Genomic DNA, 19120 nt, shown 5'->3' with positions numbered 1-19120 from the left:
ACTGTGTATTCGTTATTGAACCTAAGATTATTGTCATTAACATCTCGAGTATCTAATCGTCACGGTTAATTGTCAAATTCTGTAATAGTCATATAATCACCTTGTGAATTTATTATTATATTCACTGAGTGACTAAGTAATCATTGTTATTACAATGTAAGTCTTTAGTGAGAACTTACTCTTGTGTAGTGAAATGGTTTATTGCTAGTGAACTTTATTCTGTAATAATCGTATTTGTACCATTAACTGTCATCTATATGGTATGATACAAAACAGCTAATGCAAATGAATGTTCGTTAAACGCCTCTAACTCCATATCGGCTCGACATATACAGAGTGGGTGGTAACTGGTGGTACAAGTGGAAAGGGGGTGATTCTACGCGAAAAAAGAAGTCGAAAATATAGAATAAAAATTAAAAAAAATTTTTTTTTTTACTTTTTCCATCGAGACAACGATCTACAGTGAGATTCGTTATAACGAGACGCGATAAAGTGCACGCGTATCGACCAAAAATTCAAAGTCGATTTTCTCGAAAACAAAGCCTCAAACGAAAAATTTTTATTCTATATTTTCAACTTCTTTTTTCGCGTAGAATCACCCCCTTTCCGCGTGTACCACCAGTTACCAGCCACCCTGTATATATTGATATTGACAAAATCCGCAATCATTTAGTTGCTAATCCAATACATTAGGTTGTCCGGAAAATATCTTTCTTTCGCAAACGTGTTGTTTACAACAATGCACCTTCATACAAACGTGAAACCAAGTCTGTGAAATGTCTCAGTGTTTGTCTCAACAGAACAAAATGGATCGTACGTAATTCGACGAAATAATATAAAACAAAAAACGTTGTGCATCTATTATTTCTTCATAGAACGAAAGAAACTTTTCGGACAACCTAATATATGCTGCAGGTTCTACGGTGTGTGAAATTAACACACCGCGCTGAGTAGGTGAACTTCTACAGAGTCCGACCGAGTAAAATGTGAAAGCGGCCACGACGTAAATCCTTGTAGAAAATGAAGGAAAAGATATGCAGTAAAATTTGTTCGTTCTCGACTTAGTTTTCGAGAAAATCAAATTTGAAAACGTACCAGGTGTACTTGAACGTGGCTAGTTTCCGGAGTAAACGGAACTAAATAACCGACAGGAAGTTGTTGTATGTGTGAAAATAAGTGGAAAATGTAGAATAGAATTTTTCCACTTAGGGCTTCATTTTCAAGAAAATGGAGTTTAAACGCGTTTAGTTGAAGACTGGTTGTATAGAAAACGTCAAAATTGAAAAACTTTTAGCTTTGGTTGGGGAACGTTCTACGTACCGACGAGAATGCTGTAGCATAGAATTTAAGCGCAACTTCTCGTTCTAGATAGTTTCTAATAACGCCAGACGATGACTTCGCAACGTCATCTTTATAGAAAAAAATATAACTTCCAACAAACATCATTAATTATCCTTTGGTTCTTGCCTACACCATCCATCTAAATAAATGGAACAGTTTTCGTTTCGACTAAGAGGCGACCCGTGCAGGCTTCCCTACAGGTACACTTTTTTTTCTCATTCATTTGGACTACATTAACGCGTATCTTCCCTTTTCCTCCTGAGAAACTTGTGCCCTGGTATTTACAACGTTTCGTACGAGCGCTCTTCGGTTAAGAATGGACTAACTACGCGAGATAAACCAAATTTACTTTCCTCGGGAGCAAAGCGACTTGTGAAAAGACGTTATTCTACATCGTCGACTTATTTTCACACGTAGAACCACCTCCTGACGATCGTTTAATCCTGTCCAGTCAGGAATCAACCATTTTCAAATCTACCTGACATACTACTGGCTTGGCAACTAAGTGACTGCGGATTTTGTCAATAGGTGGTATTAGTTAGTTAGTTGCCAACCAACACAAATTTCGAAACTCGATCTTCTCGAAAACCGAGCCAAGAACGAACAAATTTTATTCCACGTGCGTTTGTCATTCTTCCGCAAGGAATCGCATCGTAATTTTACACGTTGTTCAGACGGATTCATTATACTAATTAATCGATAGTAACATGGTCCCAAATGAAACGATGACAAACGTGGACGCGTAAAACCGATTGGCCGTGTTCCGGATTTTCGAACGTGGTCTGTGTGGTAATTCCAGTGGAACAATGTGATTCCTACGAACGATTTGCACTGAAATTTTGCCAACGATTACGAACGCTCGAGAAAACTTATCGAGCGGCGCTTCGAAATTTTCCACCGCCTCGGGGAAAGAGCAGCAAAGTGGAGAGTTTTGCAGAGAAGTTTGAGTCGTGCGGGCTACTTCAACACTGGCACGATATTTCCGCGCTCAACGATACCTTTCAGCGAAAAAAGTCTGGCCCGTTTAAAAGGACAAATGATCCAAACTGACTGAATGCAGCGATATTAATTATCCGTTGCAACAACCGAGTATTTTCAATCAGATGGTATCGCGGAACCGTCGTTTATCGCAACGCTGGTCAATGGCAATAGTCACTGTACCAGTCATTACTGCGATGTAACGCGTCGTATCGATGTATCGATAAATAGGGGCGTACAGTTTCGTCGATAGCGTCGATATATGGCTGATAATCAAATTATTTTCATTTCCCGCGGTTCGCTACACATGAGAAGATGGATTGGAAAATGAAGTACCAGCAGATTCGATACAACGTGAAATTGCTTTCCCCTCGAAAGCGCCTTGTTTCTCCATGTATTTATGTATTTACGTATACCGGCATCGTATGCACCGGAACCAACCGGCTGCATCGAACGATGGCGAGTGAGTAAGCAGTCGTTTAATCTTCGAGTGCCGACATGCCTCGGATGTATCGTCGATTTATAACGCCGTATCCGGTGAAGACGACGCACGTGTTACTCTGCCCGTTCCTATTTCCTCTTCTCACCGTAGCTTCTCGGTAGTCCAATTACAATTTACAATTACGCTTATAATAATTTACAATTAGAAGGGCGCGCCTGCACGCTACCGGAAGATTACGTGGGAAACGCGGTGGTCACGAAACGCGCGGCGACTCACCGCTTTCGATCAAACGCGATTTAGCGAAAATCGATCCACTTTACGCGGCCAAAGAATTCTACCGCTTTTTTCCATCTTGTCGATAAAATCGAGCGAACGCGATTGAATTTTACGTGAAAAACGAGAATTGGAAAAACAGCGGTATCGACGATGCAACAGTAGCGACGACGCTTTAGCAAACCGAATGTCAACGCATCCATCGATGTCGCTACTTGGCGATTTAATTTCCCATCGATATACAGGGTGGCTGGTAACTGGTGGTACACGCGAAAAGGGGGTGATTCTACGCGAAAAAAGAAGTTGAAAATATAGAATAAAAATTTTTTGTCTGAGGCTTTGTTTTCGAGAAAATCGACTTTGAATTTTCGATCGGTACGCGTGCACTTTATCGCGTCTCGTTATAACGGATCTCACTGTAGATCGTTGTCTCGATGGAAAAATTAAAAAAAAATTAAAAGAAAAAATTTTTATTCTATATTCTCGACTTCTTTTTTCGCGTAAAATCACTCCCTTTCCATTTATACCACTAGTTACCAACCATCCTGTATATCGCGAGAGTTGCTAATAAGAATGTGTGGGTTACGTTTGGTCGCGTTGCTGCGTTTCTTGCGCATCGCAGCCGATTAGGCAAAACACGCGCACGAGTATTGCAGCTTCTTCAACGGTGATGAGAATTTTCGCCAAGTTTTCTTGCTTTTGAAAGCTTCCGATGGTTATTTGCTCCTAACCAGCGTCGCTCTCCTTCTTCTGTTTACTGTTGCACACGTTCTTCCATATTGCACGATACGTCGAAAATGTCATTCTTATTTTACTATATCTTTGTCTGTAACACAGAGAAGTCTTGGCTATTCGACTGCCGCTTAACCGAAGTTCCGTATTATCCGAGATACTTTAGACTTTGCAAAGTTTAATATGAAAGAGCAGGAAAAATAATAAAATGTAAATAGTTAGGTAACAGTTGCTCGAACTTTCGCTTAATTTTTCGAATTACACTGAAGTACGCGTACGGTATTATCGAAATGTTTTTTACAATTTTATTGCACGATTTATTAGCAGCCAACTATCGGATTGTTTGAGATAGCTTCGGAAATTGAAACTCTACTGTACCCTTTTCGCGCGAATGAACCGCGTACTTAGTTCGCTAAAGTGAACTATACGCTGCGCACAACAAACAAACAAGTCTAAAAATTACTTAAGATTAATTATATTTTGCGCTAATGATTTTATTTACCGATTTCACATATTGTTTATACAAAGCATCAAATTAAAATTATACAAAAATATAAGTAAAATTAAAAACATCAAAGACGACTAAAGATAAATAAGACGACTTGAACGTGAAATTAAAAATTCATAATGCGTTTTAATATTTTTTTACAGTGTGATATCGTTCGATTATAACTTTATTTAGTCGTAACTGTTAGTGTAACTTTTTCATTAATTTTAACATCACTAAATTGGTGTATTTTATTCTATCGGATTGGCAACTAAATGATTGTCAATACAACCTAATGACAAAATCCGCAATCACTCAGTTGCCCAACCCAATATACTGTTCTTTAAAAAAGTAGAAAAAGTGATGCCAGGTAAGCAATAACTGATGGTGACAACAAAAAAAAAGAAAGGAAAAAAAGGAAACGCGTTGCGAAAGTCAAAAAGGGAGATCTCCCCTTTCGGTCACGCAACGATGTTCTTCACAGAGGGGAGATCTCCCTATTCGGTTGACTAAGTGTTAAAAGGATATCGTCGAGTAATAAATTTTCGCGTTTGCGGCCAAACGCCACAATAATGCGGCCATCATCGAAATGAATTTTCAGTGATTCGCTGGAATCAGAGGGACGGCGACAAAGACGAACGCGGAGCGATTGGCTTGAAATGGCACGGAAAGGAGCAAAAGCAAGCGCGTGGAACGGAAATTCGGTTGGCAGAATAAACTTTTGGTTAGCGGGAATTAGCATTCGCTCGCGTTAGTTTCCATGAGCGTAATTGCGTTGTGGTGTAGATGGAAGGAGAAGGTTGGTCTTAGGTTTCGGTGGTTGCGCTTCAGCGGAAAACCGGATGCCCTCGCTCACATGTCACACCGATCTTTGTACCACTGCACTGAATTAATGGACCGACTGTAACGTCGTTGTAACGCGATTACCTGCAAGTTATGCTAGTCGCGTTCTTCGCGAACAATAAATCCTGCCACTCCATTGTTGGAGATTATCCCCATCGCGATTATTTATTTAACGATAAATGGGATAAATTCCCATTGATAATGTACGATGCTGGAACCGAAGAAGCTACGTAGAACGCGTGGCAAACCTACAGTAACAACGGGCCATTACATGTAACGGCCATTACAAAATACAGCGCAGCAAATCTCTGAAACCATCGATGCCAACGAGGAAATCGGAGCAGGTGCGGTAAGAGTTGGGTGTATCGCATACGTGATTTATTATATTCGAGTTCACCAGGAAGGATCTGTAACGGTGTAGGAGAAAAGACCTTGTGAATCTAGACGACAGGCATAAAAATTTATAAATTGACGGAGTGGTGGGCAAAAAGCAACGCTATCGATAAGCTTATAAAGGAAAAGCAAGTCAGCGCCGATTCTCCTTGACTCGAATGATCGTAGATTGAACAAGGACACAACAGGGCTGTGAGTTATTTTTCACGTTGCATGACTTGAGCCTTCAGTGACTTCCCACAGTTCTTAAAACGCGCACATTCTGCGGCGCAATTCGAGCGAGCGAAAGAGTCGTCGGTGTTCCGGTGACCATCCGTTTTTCAACCGCGTGAACAGTTTCGAAGAAAAAAAAAAAAAAAATGCCGAGAGGTGGCGCAAATATTTTCGTAAATGCCGTAAACGATGGGACAGTTTGCCGGAGAGTGGTAGAAAATTTAGCATTCTGGACGAATTTATTCGTTCGATATGTCAGCGTCTCAATGCCTAGGGCAAAGGGTGGGGAGGGAAATTAAAGCGAGCGTAGCTTACTCGGTCGAATCGAAAGATCGTAATCGCGTGCAGAAGAGAAATAGGAAACGGCGAGGAAACGAGGCAGAGAGTGAGGAGGATTTGATCATGGAAAATGTCGAAAATCCGATTGCTCGAGTCAATTAAAGCCCATTAACCGGATCGAGCGTCGATTAATCGACCCTGACAGTTTTGCAGTTTCGACGATGCGCGCATCCCAGCCGTGTTTCGTTAATTTGTTCCGCTCGCCTATTTACAACTCGTCCGCATCTCCTCGTTACCTCGTGCCACGGATATTTCATTTTCTCCGGGATAATTGCCATCTTACTTCCAATCGATATTCGTATAGCGAGGCGAGGAGATTGAGAACATCGTTGAATTTTCGGGTCAGCCCACTCCATGATCGAACGATACGTGGCATCGACGACTAGAACCTTTTTCGGTCGTCGTTGCTGCGTCGATCGTCGATCGATAATTCGCGCGCGTTACCGACGATGATCGGAGCGCTACGAGTTCTCGGACGTGTCGCAAGCAAAGATATTGCGCGATTTTCCTACGGTTATTGCCGTTACTGTCTTTATTTCGATATCGTGACTGTGAGAAATTTGGGCCGGGAAATTGATTGTGAACGTTACTCGAACGCGTTGCGTGTCACGGTACCCTCGAAACGGAGATTTCTGAATAAGCAATCGGCTGGTTCCGCGTGTCACGAAAACTTTCGTTCGATCGGTAAATGCGATGTCGAGACGAAGGGCGCACCGCGAAGATAAAATCTTTGCTTGGTGAATTTTAACGATTTCCTTGTGCTATATGTATAGCAGGTAGCTGTATCGACGCGTGGTGTCGCGACGGAAACGGCGGATATCGAACGCTTGTGTGTGTGTGTATGTGTGTGGAGCGGCGCGTTTAATAGGACAGCCACCAACGAAACGAGGAAATGCGATTCCACGGTCCCGTATGCCCGCTAATCCCTTTGAATTTCGAGATTTCGCTTGCTCCAGCCACGGGAAATAGGACGGAGATGTTTTTCAAGAGCAGACCGCATCGAAATTCCCGCAAATTCCGATCTCGTTGATTCGTAGCGAATAAACCGAACGCTAATAACTCTGTCGATAACTTCCACCAATTCCAACTTCCATGGAATCCCATCGATAAGCTGGCAACGTTATCGCGTTACAACGATCGCTCTGTTATTTTCTCGAATTTACGTTTACACTGTCTGTCCCGCCTCGACGACGAACGATCGGCGATGCTCGACGCCAACTGTCGTGTTCCGCGTCTCGTGGATAATCTCGTCTAGCTTATACGAGAATAAATTGATCGACGATAGTAACCTTCTTACATACGCGTTAGTAAACTGCAGGTCACTGGCCTAGAAATTAAACGTTGCACCAATGGACTCGTACCGCTGAAACCGACGTACACCATCGGTGAGAAAATCTCACCGGATATCATCGAACGATAATTCTCGCCAGTTTGTTCGTCTAATGAAAAGTTATGCCTCGTGCAAACGATAGATCACACGAGACTATGGCCCGAGTAACGTAGATCGTATCGCGAGAGCGCTGACAGATAGAATCGGAATGAGAGGAATGGCGGAAGGGTTGCCAGCCGGGAGAAAATACGCGCAAAGCGTGACGGAGCGTGTCGGTAAGTGTGCGTGCAGCGGCCAAAAAAAAAAAAGAAAAAGAAAAAAGGCGAAGCGCGGGAAGCGGAAAAGCATCGAAATCGATTGGACCTACAACGTAGAACGCGCGACGAGACACCGCGTCCAATGTCGATGATCAAACGAATGATTCCTCTTACGGTGCATTTACGCCAGGCGGACGAATCCTCGTTTACTCCGCGTTCTGGTATATTAAGACTTTATCTCAGAATAGAGAGAGCAAATGCGTGGATGAATGTATTATAGAAATTCTTTATTCAGGAATGTTAGGAATTAGGATTTCCAGTGGTTTCTATCCTATGTGATAATGTATTGATTTATTACAGTGGATTAAACAGAGAAACGTTGATTATTTAACTTAAACTCAATGCAGTAGTGTGATATCACAACTCTCGATTAACGACTCTTCACTCTTCACTCTGCGGCTAACTGAAGACGAGCGGCTGCGGTGCCGAAATATATTGATGGTTGTTAAGTTTTCCGACCCTTTTGACTCGTCGGCGTTTGCGCTTTATCGTCGAGATTGTCGGTATTATTGGATCGACAACTAAGTGATTGCAGATTTTCTCATTAGGTGGCATTGACAAAGTCCGCAATCACTTAGTTGCCAACCCAATATAACAGAGACAAAAGAAGCCGCTGTAAAGAGAATCGTTGTGCCAAAAACTAAACACTAGAGGAGATGTAGAGTTTTCTTTGAAGCGAGACCCACTTCAACGTGGTAAAATTAAAAACTGAATGTGCGCACGTGTATTAGGTAATGGCTTCAGGACGTAGACGCGCGGACGTTCGCAGAGATTACACCGAGCGTTCTTGGATGCTTCGAAAACGCTTCGACAATTCTCGTCGCGGAAAGAACGGGCGAATGATCTCGTAGCGTATTCCTGCGAATGTTTCGCTGGCTTTAAACGACGTTTATCGACTATTGTATACAATAAGGATCATCTATACGCGTGTCACCGAGCGAGATAAATTAGCGATAGAAAAACCAAGGGGGTCTAACGAACATCCCGCAGGCCATCGAAATGACAACGTAGAGAATGTTCCAGTGTCAGAAAACAGTAACGAAAATAAATCCAGTCAAATAACCTTCACGCTGTGAAAACAATCCTGCCCACAGGTGACCATAAACAATGCACAATTACAATTCCAAACAAAAATTCAGTCAAATATTTGGACACGATTCTGGACAGAAGAATGACATGGAAACGACACATGGTAGACAAATCCAAGCAGCTTAAATTAAAATTAAACAAATTCTACTGGCTCGTTGGCAGAATAATTTACTTATAATTCTCAATGAGAATTGATTGCAAACTACTTCCAAATAAAAAAAAAAAAGAAAAGGAGACAGTAACAGCACGGCCACCTCTGACCTGGGCTCCGGCGACATTCCATAGGAGGCAAACCCACAGTATATAAATCCTCCTAAAATCAGCTCTCGAGATTCTATGTTCTAACATTCTTAACTGTCACTCTGTTGGATTCACGTAATAAACTCTGCCAGTATATCTAAAGTCTGACTTTTCTTCTTACCTTGCTCGTGAAACGTTTAAGCTTACACGAAATCATTCGAACGACGCGAGAAAACGACCAGTGATTTTCTTAATTTCACCATCGCCCGTGTCTCCGACGTGACACGCTTGTAGAAATAATACAATTTACTTTATTTCCACTGATTATGTGCACGTTCGTGCGGCTTAAAAATCGCGTGCAACGTTGCACGTTGTTGATATCGACGATATCAGCGAAGAACAATTATCCTGCTGTGTAAACGCACCGTTACACCCTTGTAAAATGCCAGTCGACAAAATCCAGGAACCAACCGCGGATTTGTATTTTTGCGAATTGATGTACCGTGTGAAAAAAGGCATACTCGATTTTAAATGAAAGATGAAACACTGGCGATCCAATTACAATTAACTATCTCTATATCGTTTTGATTTTCACTGTTCTGTTTCGTTTTAATTTCCACCGTTCCCCTTCGTTAGAGCAGAGAATCGGCCACGAAATGGATAAATATTGGCTTTAGTAATATGTACACGAGTCACGGTGAATATAGCGCGGAGAAGTTGATATAACGTGGTTCGATTACCTCGTGTTGTACTTACGCGTTTCCACGTTCGAATAATCGCAATTCACACCGAGTGCGTTGAATGTTAGGGCAACTGGCAGCAACGCAGTCTTGAAAAATGCACGTTTCCATGGGTCCGAAAGAAGGCAGCGATCAGAGAGCCATTTCCTTGCGAGCCTCGATAACGATAATTCCAAACTTGTTTCGCCCGAAGGCACTCGTATTTTACGGACATTTCGAAAGGCAAGCAAACCCCAACAAATGGAACAATATTAGATTTACACTACGAAAACGGAAACCACAAATATTCAATTGAATGGCACGCACATAACACAAACAAGGCAAGTTAAATACCTAGGACTCCACTTAAACACACAACTTACACGAAAACAATATACTAAATCAATTATAGACAGAATACGGATAAAATGTACTGACCAACTAATCGAGGCTCTAAACTGAGCATAGAAAATAAAGTAAAAATCTAGAAAACGATAGTAAAACCAATTTGGACGTACGGAATGCCACTATGGGGGACAGCAGCAATGAGCCACATAAATAAACTAGAGGCGCTACAATCGAAGATACTAAGAACAATAGTCAACGCCCCATGGTATGCAGAACCGAGGGTATACGCAGACTTAAAAATACCAACGGTCAAGAAGAAACCGACAGGTACGCGGAAAAATATAAGGAAAGAACGGCAACACATCCAAACCAGCTGGTTGCTGAAGCGAGCAAAACTCTCATAGAAAGAAGACTAAAAAGAAAACACTCCACTGACCTCACTAAAGAAATAAAATAGTCAAACTCGAAAACGTATTCCGTTGGAGGTAGCCATCCACGTGTTATTTAGCAATTAAACCATAAAAATTTACCGAATGTCCAACTGGACAAATTGTAAAGTACAAATTAAATAATAATAAAAAAAAAATTTCGTAAGGATCGTAGCGGCCCATGGCTGTAGAAAAAGTTGAAACGAAAATTCAAATCTGCGAGAGACTCATATTATCGTGCCTTTGAATACTAACCAAACTAAATTGTTTGGTTTGCAAATGAACTCTGAACAGATTGTTATTACCGTATATCGATATAAATTTATGAACGTGCTACCTATGAGCAATTAGTATTATTATTCTTTCTTCGATTAGTATAGTGGCATTGAGCGAGCGACGATTATAATTGGCATACACTATCTCTTGTACTTATACTGATTTTAATACATCGGATTATTACGAATTCATCCACTCGTTTCTTTATTAAACAAATCTACACGTTATAACGAGCTCAGGATCGAACAATACTAAACTAAAGGAAAGTTTGAGGCAATTCGTGGCGATAACGAAGTCGTAAAAACGGCGCTGATAGATAACGTTCTCGTTAATGGCGAACGATAATTACGTCGCGGCAACGTTCGTAAATCAATTTACGTTTCGTAGACGCAAGAAAAGAAAGCAGCTAACTTGATTTCGTGCGGGGATGTGTATCGAAGCTTCGATATACAAAAATTGATAAACCATGCGATACACTGCGACATTAATTACGCGCCGCGATCTACCGACCAAGATAATTGTACGAGCAACTGTCTATCAGATGGACGTTTATCGTGAAATCGTGCGATAAATTCCTATCACGTAACCGATTCTACGAATCTTCTTGTTCTCGACGTATGGGGCACCATCCATCAATCAGAACGGTTCTGTTTTTCTTCCAGCTCGCTCGTTCGATTTTATACTTTTACGGTTATTTCCACGTTTTAGTTTTCCAACGAATCACCGAAAATACATTGCGACCTGTTCAGTGGACCGATCGGTTTATCGCGACGCCGTTTTCCATTCGAAACGTCGATATTTCTAACGACACTTGAACGAAAGTAGACGACTTTTAGTGGCGACAACATTCTGGGCCAACGGTATCGATTTTTGCAACGGTGCCGTTAACAGGACCTTTTCTTTTCGAAAGTTTCCCGGACTCGCGTTGCGCGATGGTACACGCTCCAGATTGATGAAATCTTACGAGAACGCTATTTACCGAGCCAGCATGTTCTACCTCGATACTCGCACTCGTAGTTCACGAGTTGCTTAACCGTTTCAGTCGCAGGGGTGTTTGAAAAAACAGGGACGAAAAATTGCAAACAGCGCGATAGCGCTTGTCTTAATCGATTGCGAAGAGAAACAAGCGGTGCAACAGCGCTCGTCATATTCGTTGTTTCTATGAAATACATCTATGTTATTATACAGGGTGGTTGGTAACTGGTGGTACAAGCGAAAAGGGGGTGATTGTAGGCGAAAAAAGAAGTCGAAAATATAAAATAAAAATTTTTTTTTTTTTAATTTTTCCATCGAGACAACAATCTACAGTGAGATCCGTTATAAAGTACCGCACGCATACCGAGCGAAAATTCAAAGTCGATTTTCTCGAAAACAAAGCCTCAAACAAGAAATTTTTATTCTATATTTTCAACTTCTTTTTTCGCGTAGAATCACCCCCTTTCCGCTTGTACCACTAGTTATCAACCACCCTGTATATGCATACTATCAGTTTATAAATTTTTCGAGTTTTGTTCGATAAAAATTATTGAGAAGATAACAATGAAATACAAAATACCGTGAGTCGTCCGCAGTGTTCAAATGTACTCGCACTTTTTCACATAAAATCTAAACAGCGCGATCGCACTGCTTGTGATTCAAACGGTTCAAACACTTTAACTGCCACCCCGAAATCAGATGTTTCGCTCAGGACGCCACGAGAGTATTTTTATTATTCAAAGCATATAATGGCACAATAATAATAAATTGATGATGTAAGACAACATTCTTGCCCAATGAACAGTTTATCTTATTGGTGGCCACGGGTGACCACCATGGCGCCTTGGTAACTTTTGATAGCGACATATTATAACATACATATTTCAACAAACCATTCGCATTCGTTATTTCGTCGTAAGCAAAACGTGCAGAATATAGTGTTGAAACGTGTAGAAGATATTAGTGAACGGTATTATGATTATTTTTATGATTTCGATGAAACATTCGGCTGAAATGGTAGAGGTCCGCAAAAAAGATTATGTTTCTGATAAAGCAATGGTAGTGGTAGATTGCAATAGAGGAAAATGTGCTGTAGATTTATCAGATCGAACGATAGCATATTCCACACTACATAGAAGAACCCTCGAGTGGTATATAAAATTAGCTTTAGAGTTATTATTAAATACATCAATTTCAAACGCGATGATACTCTATAAACAAGCAAGAAAAACAAAAATCAAGGTATCAGATTTTAGAATGGCACGCGCAACGCACCTTACACAGTGCCGTCACCAGAGCCGTCAAATATATTTATTCGACAAAGATCGCGACACGAAACGCAGAAGAAAGAAGGGAAAGCGTACCTGGCACGAAAATTTTGCAGAGAGTGCTATAAAAAAATGTTAAACAGTTAGGATGAAAAATTGCTAAGAATCGGACCGAAAAGGTGACCACCTATCGTCCAGATTGTATTGACGAGCCACATTTATGTTTAAAGTGTTTCAACACAGTGCACCGTTAGATGCAACATTTGTTCTCATTTTTTTTATCGATGTTCTAATAAAAAGTTTAATCGTTCAATAGGGCACTTTTTATTTCAAAGTATATTCTATTTATCGGTTATATTCAAAATGCCCTAACTGTCAATTTCCATTCAATTTCTACAATTGTAAGAAGTTCAAGCCACCGTGGCGTCACAGAAGAAACCGTGGCCGGTCAAATATGACCAACGTGGCATTCAAAGTGTTGATAATTTAAAAAAAAGCTCGATATACGCGAGCAAACCGGAGAAGGAGAAGATCGTGTGGTATCTGTTACGAACGAACCCAACTAGGGACGTTGTCTCGGTAACAATAAGAAAGCTGACGTTGGATTTTCACGTCCACGGTATATACGTGAAATTCGTCGTCGCTGGATTACGTCTCTGTCATAGTCCTGATACGTAGTGGTATTTCCGCGATCATCCTATCCGCAAAATTATTCCATCCTCCTAAATATTATTATATCAAGGATAGCTTACACTGTAATCCTACAATATTGATAATAATATAATAATAATAATACCTATGCTGTTAAATCGTAATCGCGATTGTTTCTCTCATGAGTGCGCTCACGAGTGTTTTATTTGGATATTCCATCGCCAAGAAGATTTCTTCGCCTCGTAAAAATAAAATTTAACGACCGGACCAGACCAGTTAAAACTTTAATCGCTGATCAAACGTCGAAACTTTCGATCTCATCGATAATTTATATTGTGTATTTTTTTTATGAGGAAGGGGGAATGAAAGCCAAGCGAAAGCTTCGCAAACGAACTCTAGGCATTTAATCACGTGCATCTTATCGTTGTCCCTTTCGAAATACGATTTCTTCGATCGAAATTATCTCCGATCTCGGATCATTAAATGGAACGCGACACCAACAGTCTGATCGTTCTCATTGTCCGCTGATAATTCCAACGGAGCAGCGAAACTTCCATCAAGGATTTCCTTTATTCAGAGGTCGTCCTTGCATCGGCAGGCCAATTTACATATCTATTCTAACGTTGTTGATCGTCGTTGATTGAAAGCTCGTTGCGATCAACGAACCTCCATTCTTTGATCGCTCGTTTTATTAAGATTCTTTAACGATCTAGCAGAGAACGCTTCTTAACGATTTAAGCGAACCCGTGCTTTGACGAAAAAACGTTTCGCCGATGAAACGACTGTTTCCCGAAGATATAAGGATTTGTCGATTCCGTGACTTTTCATTTTTCCGATAATCGCTACCCGCTTAAACGGCATCAAACGAAAGCATTGCAGAAAGATCTCGGCTTCCAGCAACGTAGAATTATTAAATCATCAAATTATGAAAAATACGTAGATCTAAGCTAGCGAGTTGTTCGTAACTCCAAGAACAGCGCGAGTGACTCGGTACGAATGACGTTCAGATCCGATAAATCGTCGTTTCCTCCGGCGATGAAACGTCGCGTTTCTCGTTAAACAGGTGGATACGTGGCGTGGCGTCGCTAGAAAGGGCTGCGGCTGTCAACTGGGCGGCGTGCTCGGGGCGTGTAAATATGCAAAGGATGCGACGTCGAAAGAGAAACGACGTGGCGGAAACGAAACGTTGAAGGGGGATCTGTGACGGGTAATTTTGTAAAAAGCATGATATAAGCGGCTACAGTCTGTCTTTGCAACGAAAAAGTAACAACGATACTCACAATACGTGTCATTGGTGAGTCGATCGATGGTATCCTGTTTCAGCTTGCTGTTCTTCTTCCCCATGTTTCTCCACAGACTTCTTTCGCTTCGCGACGATCAACCTTGCTCGCGCTGTAGCTTTCTAATTTTCCTCTGTATCTTCCAACACCGAAACCGTCTCACCGCCCGTTTTGCATCTTTCGCGTTGTTCAAAGGTCAACCGGCCGAGTTTATTCCAAAATAATTTAAACGTGTCTATAGAAAGGAAAGAAAGCGCGAGAATGTCTGTCCCTTTGTCCACTTTCTCTTTTGCGGATCAAGCAACCAACGGTCTCGTGGGAAATCCTCCACGTTGTCTCAAGGTCGCTTCGAGTTTGCCGGCTCGCGTTCGTCCGCGAGATTTTTCTCTTTGAAAATGTAGCAGCTGATAGTCGCTCAGATTCGTTCGCAAGCGAACACCACGGACGAAACTCTGTTCCGCGTTGAAAGGCTCCTGATTCCGGATTCACCTGGTTTATATTCGGTTTATAGCCGAAGGAACTCGCGCGTCACACCAGCTCCAGTAGATGTCTGGAAAAGTCGGTTTTCGTTGGTAGCGTTGCAGACAACGGTTCGATGCGATATCGTTCTACATATTCGTTTTTCTTCCGCCGCGCCGCGCCGTCGCATCTCTTCGAAGCGAGACGCGAATCGCCAGGGACTCCTACGTTCGTCCTTGAAAAATTTACTTTGCGGACAAAACAGAGCAGACCAGCCGGGAGCGAAATGGATTTCTGCTCCTTTCGCGTCGCGTCGGGACAACCGGCGAGTGGATTTTCTTTTCAGTTACAACGAGCTTTCGAGAATTTATATACCGATCGAAATGTTGGGAAATCCGCAAACTCGTTAACCTACTCGTTAGAGAAAATATCAGGTCGCGTTTCGAGGCTTTTTTTCTCTCGCAGATCGTCGAAAATACGTACGTGACCCAGAAATGGCGATGAAAATAGGAAAATGGTTTTTAAACTGCTTGGACGAAGTATAGCGAGAAGATCTTCGTTTAACACTCCGATGAAATCACTGTGCCTGGTGCAAAGAGAAAGTACGTGTTGAAAGTGGAATGATCTGAGCGGCTGTTTATAGTCGCAAGTCGTATGAAACGATAGGAAAAATAGCGAGAAACGATTGCGGTTGTTAAACGACGTTCACGATTATTTGCGAATAGAATGAAACGATTAAATCGCACGACGATCGTTTAATGCGTTCGGTAGATCGTTGACCCGATCGTCGCATCGTTCCAAGATTCTACGCAGGAATTTTCCCTTTTTCTGTTCGTTCGAGAAGCATCGAGCAAATGAATTTCGATTGAAGTTCATCGAATCGGCAAATGCGTTCCGTCGTGCAACGTAATTCCCAACTTGATGCGACAACAGCTCGCGCACAGACTGTTGTTTTCCTATTCGCTTTCCGTTATTGCGTTATCCTATCTGAGAATAATTGCTTCGTTGTTTGTTGCATTATTCACCAACGTTTCCTTAGGTAAAGGATAACAGACTTACGACGTTACGTAAGTTATAATCCCCGGATAATTTGCATGATTCGACTAACGACCGATCTATTTCCAGTCATCGATACCGCAATCTCGACGAAGAAGAAAAAGTGTTGCTCGACACAGGGGCAACGGTTGTTCGTGATCGCGGAACACGATGTTTCGCCGTATCGTGACAACTAGGCGCCACCGTGTCCATGTAAACGCTAGGAAACGTTTTCAGAAGCGAGCATGCTTCTTGCCACGCTTATCGAGTTTCGCGAGAAGGTTTAAAGTATAGCCGTGCCGCCTTCAATTATTCACCTCAACCTGCAGGGTCAACCAAGACCCGGCGACTATCCTTGGCCTCGGCTCACACCGTCATGTGGTCGCGAACAACACTCGGAATGCGCGTTTTTCTCTCGTTTCCTACACTTCACTCGCTTATCGCGAAGCATCGGGAAACCGAAAGTATCGAGACGCCGATCTTCGTGTCGCGTCGCTCTATGCGAAGTTGCAACTTTCGATTTTGTTAGAAAGTAAATGAGAAATCACAAAGATCGAAGTGTATTGGATGAACGCGCCAGTCCAACGAAATAAACGAAGGCTTCGCGTATCACGAGCAAAGCCCATTCATATCGGAAAATGAATTTTCCTTTCGACGAAAGCGTAACGATACTCTTGCGAGGAAGAAATCCGATTATCGGACAACAGCGTGGCGTCTACGGTTCGTAGTTTATCGTTAAATTTTCGAATCTCTATCAAGTGCGCGACTAATTTCCTTAAGCGCGGACGAGATATCTCGCGGGCTGCTTCTCCGACGCGATATATCTTTGCAAAGAATCGATGGTAATACGATAGCCGACCAACTATTCGCCTGGAATTTAAACGGCAGAATTTTCTGGCCACTGTGGATCGTAAAAGTTATATTTGCATACGAGTGGCATCCGGCGTGCGAAGGGTCGCACGGTTACGATGCAAAAAACCAGTCGCAGACGCGTTAGGAAAATTAAATTGGCCGAGGGGACGACTGATCGAAGAGAAGGAACGTGCTCGAAGAAAATGGGAAAAAAGATAAATTGATAAATTGGAACGATCCGGCACCGGGACTGCAGCGTTATCGAATCACCGTGTATTGCCAGAAGTAGACGACGCGACGTTAGCTGCGCGCTCTCCACGCATTGTTTCGGCCACGTCGTTGTGCTGCGAGTTTCGCCGATATCGTCGACTAATTTTAATCGATGCGTATCGAGTATCGCGTTTCCGCTAATGAGATGACCAGCGGAGAAGAGAAGAACGCGGTTCATCGCATTCGCAGTTGGTTGCTGTCGAAACCACAGCACGAAGAATCTGACAGACACCAAGGATCTTTCGTTTTTATTAAAAACTCGATTGTCATTGCTGCACGATGATCGTTTACGACGTATAACGCGCGTATAATCTAACGAAAAGAGTATTCTTGCGCCGATCACACCGATCTATCGAAAACGAGGTCCGTCGCGCACCATCGTCGCTGGAAACTGCGGTGCAAGACGCGAAATTACTATACGCATACTAGCGCATTTGCGATACCGAGCGCGAGAAACTAAACGATCCCTCGTTCGAAGAAGTTTCGAAGAACAGACTGTGTCAGTCGGACAAGCTGTCGCAGAGAAGACAGAGATAAAAACGAAGGAGAGGCAATTGGAAGTTTGCTGAACGTTTTCCCGCAGGAAGAGAGAAAGAGAGCGCAAAGAGGACAACGCGTATATGATCGAAGTGGAAACTCGCGTGGAAAGACGAACAAGTGGCAGGTTAACGAAAAGGCTGGCAGCCGCACAGGTGCTGGCCGGTGAAGGAGGCGTTGCGGAGATTTAACTGGTCGCAGCACTGGGTCCGTTCCATTTCGCGTATCTGGTCTCTCGTGCAACGAATCGAGAAATCGATCGACGCGGTTGATCGTCGGTGGCACGAGCGGACCACGATTTCCCTGGCGATTCCACGTACGGCAGGCTCGTGGATGCACGCGAGGTTCGACGGAAGCCTCCAAGTTAGCGGTTTTCATTCATGAATTCTCACCGCTGTGGTGAAACGATCGGTGGAAAAACGCGGACCAGTGACGTCATAGCGTCGCGGTGCCTGGCGTCAGACTGGCTCGCCGATGGCATTACGTACCAGTGCGTTGCTACTGATTCGCGCAAGCGCGAGCCACCGCTCAGACCGGAGAATTCTCCATGTTCCCCTCTTTCTTTCCTTCCGAGCTGCTCCGTTCGTTCCATCTCGTTTCATTTTCCATCTCGTTCCCCTCGCAACCCTTCGCGCTGCTCCCACTTCCTTCCACATCTCCTTCTCCGACTCCACTCTTCCTCTCTTCCTCTCCTTCTCATCCCAGATATACCACCTTCACTCTTTGCTTTCATTTCTCTAACCACGATAGAATATCGCGAGATCTGTTCACCTCTCTGTATTCCTTCTCCTCCCTCCTGCTCCCTTTCCTCTCGTCTGTCGCTGTATTTTCGTCTTTCTTTTCACTCGCGGTCGAAATACCGTCGTCGTTTATCGCGAGACACTTCGCTTCCTTATTTTCCGTCTAATCTACGATTTTCCACTGTCAAGTCCAGTCAAACGTTGCGTCTATCCGAATCCGCAGATATTTCATCTCGTCTGTCGCTCTGCTTCTGTCTGTCCGATT

The 19120-nt window shown here is 42.8% G+C and overlaps 1 protein-coding gene across 4 annotated transcripts in view; it reads right to left on the bottom strand.

The window, feature by feature from the left end:
- LOC126866014 (frequenin-1) overlaps window positions 1–18612 on the bottom strand; it is a 50005-nt gene extending 31393 nt beyond the window's left edge. Inside the window, exons 1-3 of one of the 4 annotated variants that reach the window (XM_050619053.1) lie at window positions 16774–17015; window positions 15905–16007; window positions 14963–15512 (exon numbers count right to left, since the gene is read on the bottom strand). In XM_050619053.1, coding sequence (XP_050475010.1) covers window positions 14963–15026 — 64 coding nt within the window. In that variant the 5' untranslated portion in view covers window positions 15027–15512; window positions 15905–16007; window positions 16774–17015. Of the gene's footprint in view, window positions 1–14962; window positions 15513–15904; window positions 16008–16773; window positions 17016–18435 lie in introns of those variants that run through there. The other 3 variants (XM_050619044.1, XM_050619063.1, XM_050619072.1) reach the window with 3 other exon arrangements.
- Between the last annotated feature and the right edge of the window lie 508 nt (window positions 18613–19120).

The sequence above is a fragment of the Bombus huntii genome, chromosome 1, assembly GCF_024542735.1.
Source record: "Bombus huntii isolate Logan2020A chromosome 1, iyBomHunt1.1, whole genome shotgun sequence".
NCBI classification, from domain to species: domain Eukaryota; kingdom Metazoa; phylum Arthropoda; class Insecta; order Hymenoptera; family Apidae; genus Bombus; species Bombus huntii.
Note: the sequence above shows the minus strand (reverse complement) of the source record. Positions and strands in the feature narration are given on the sequence as shown.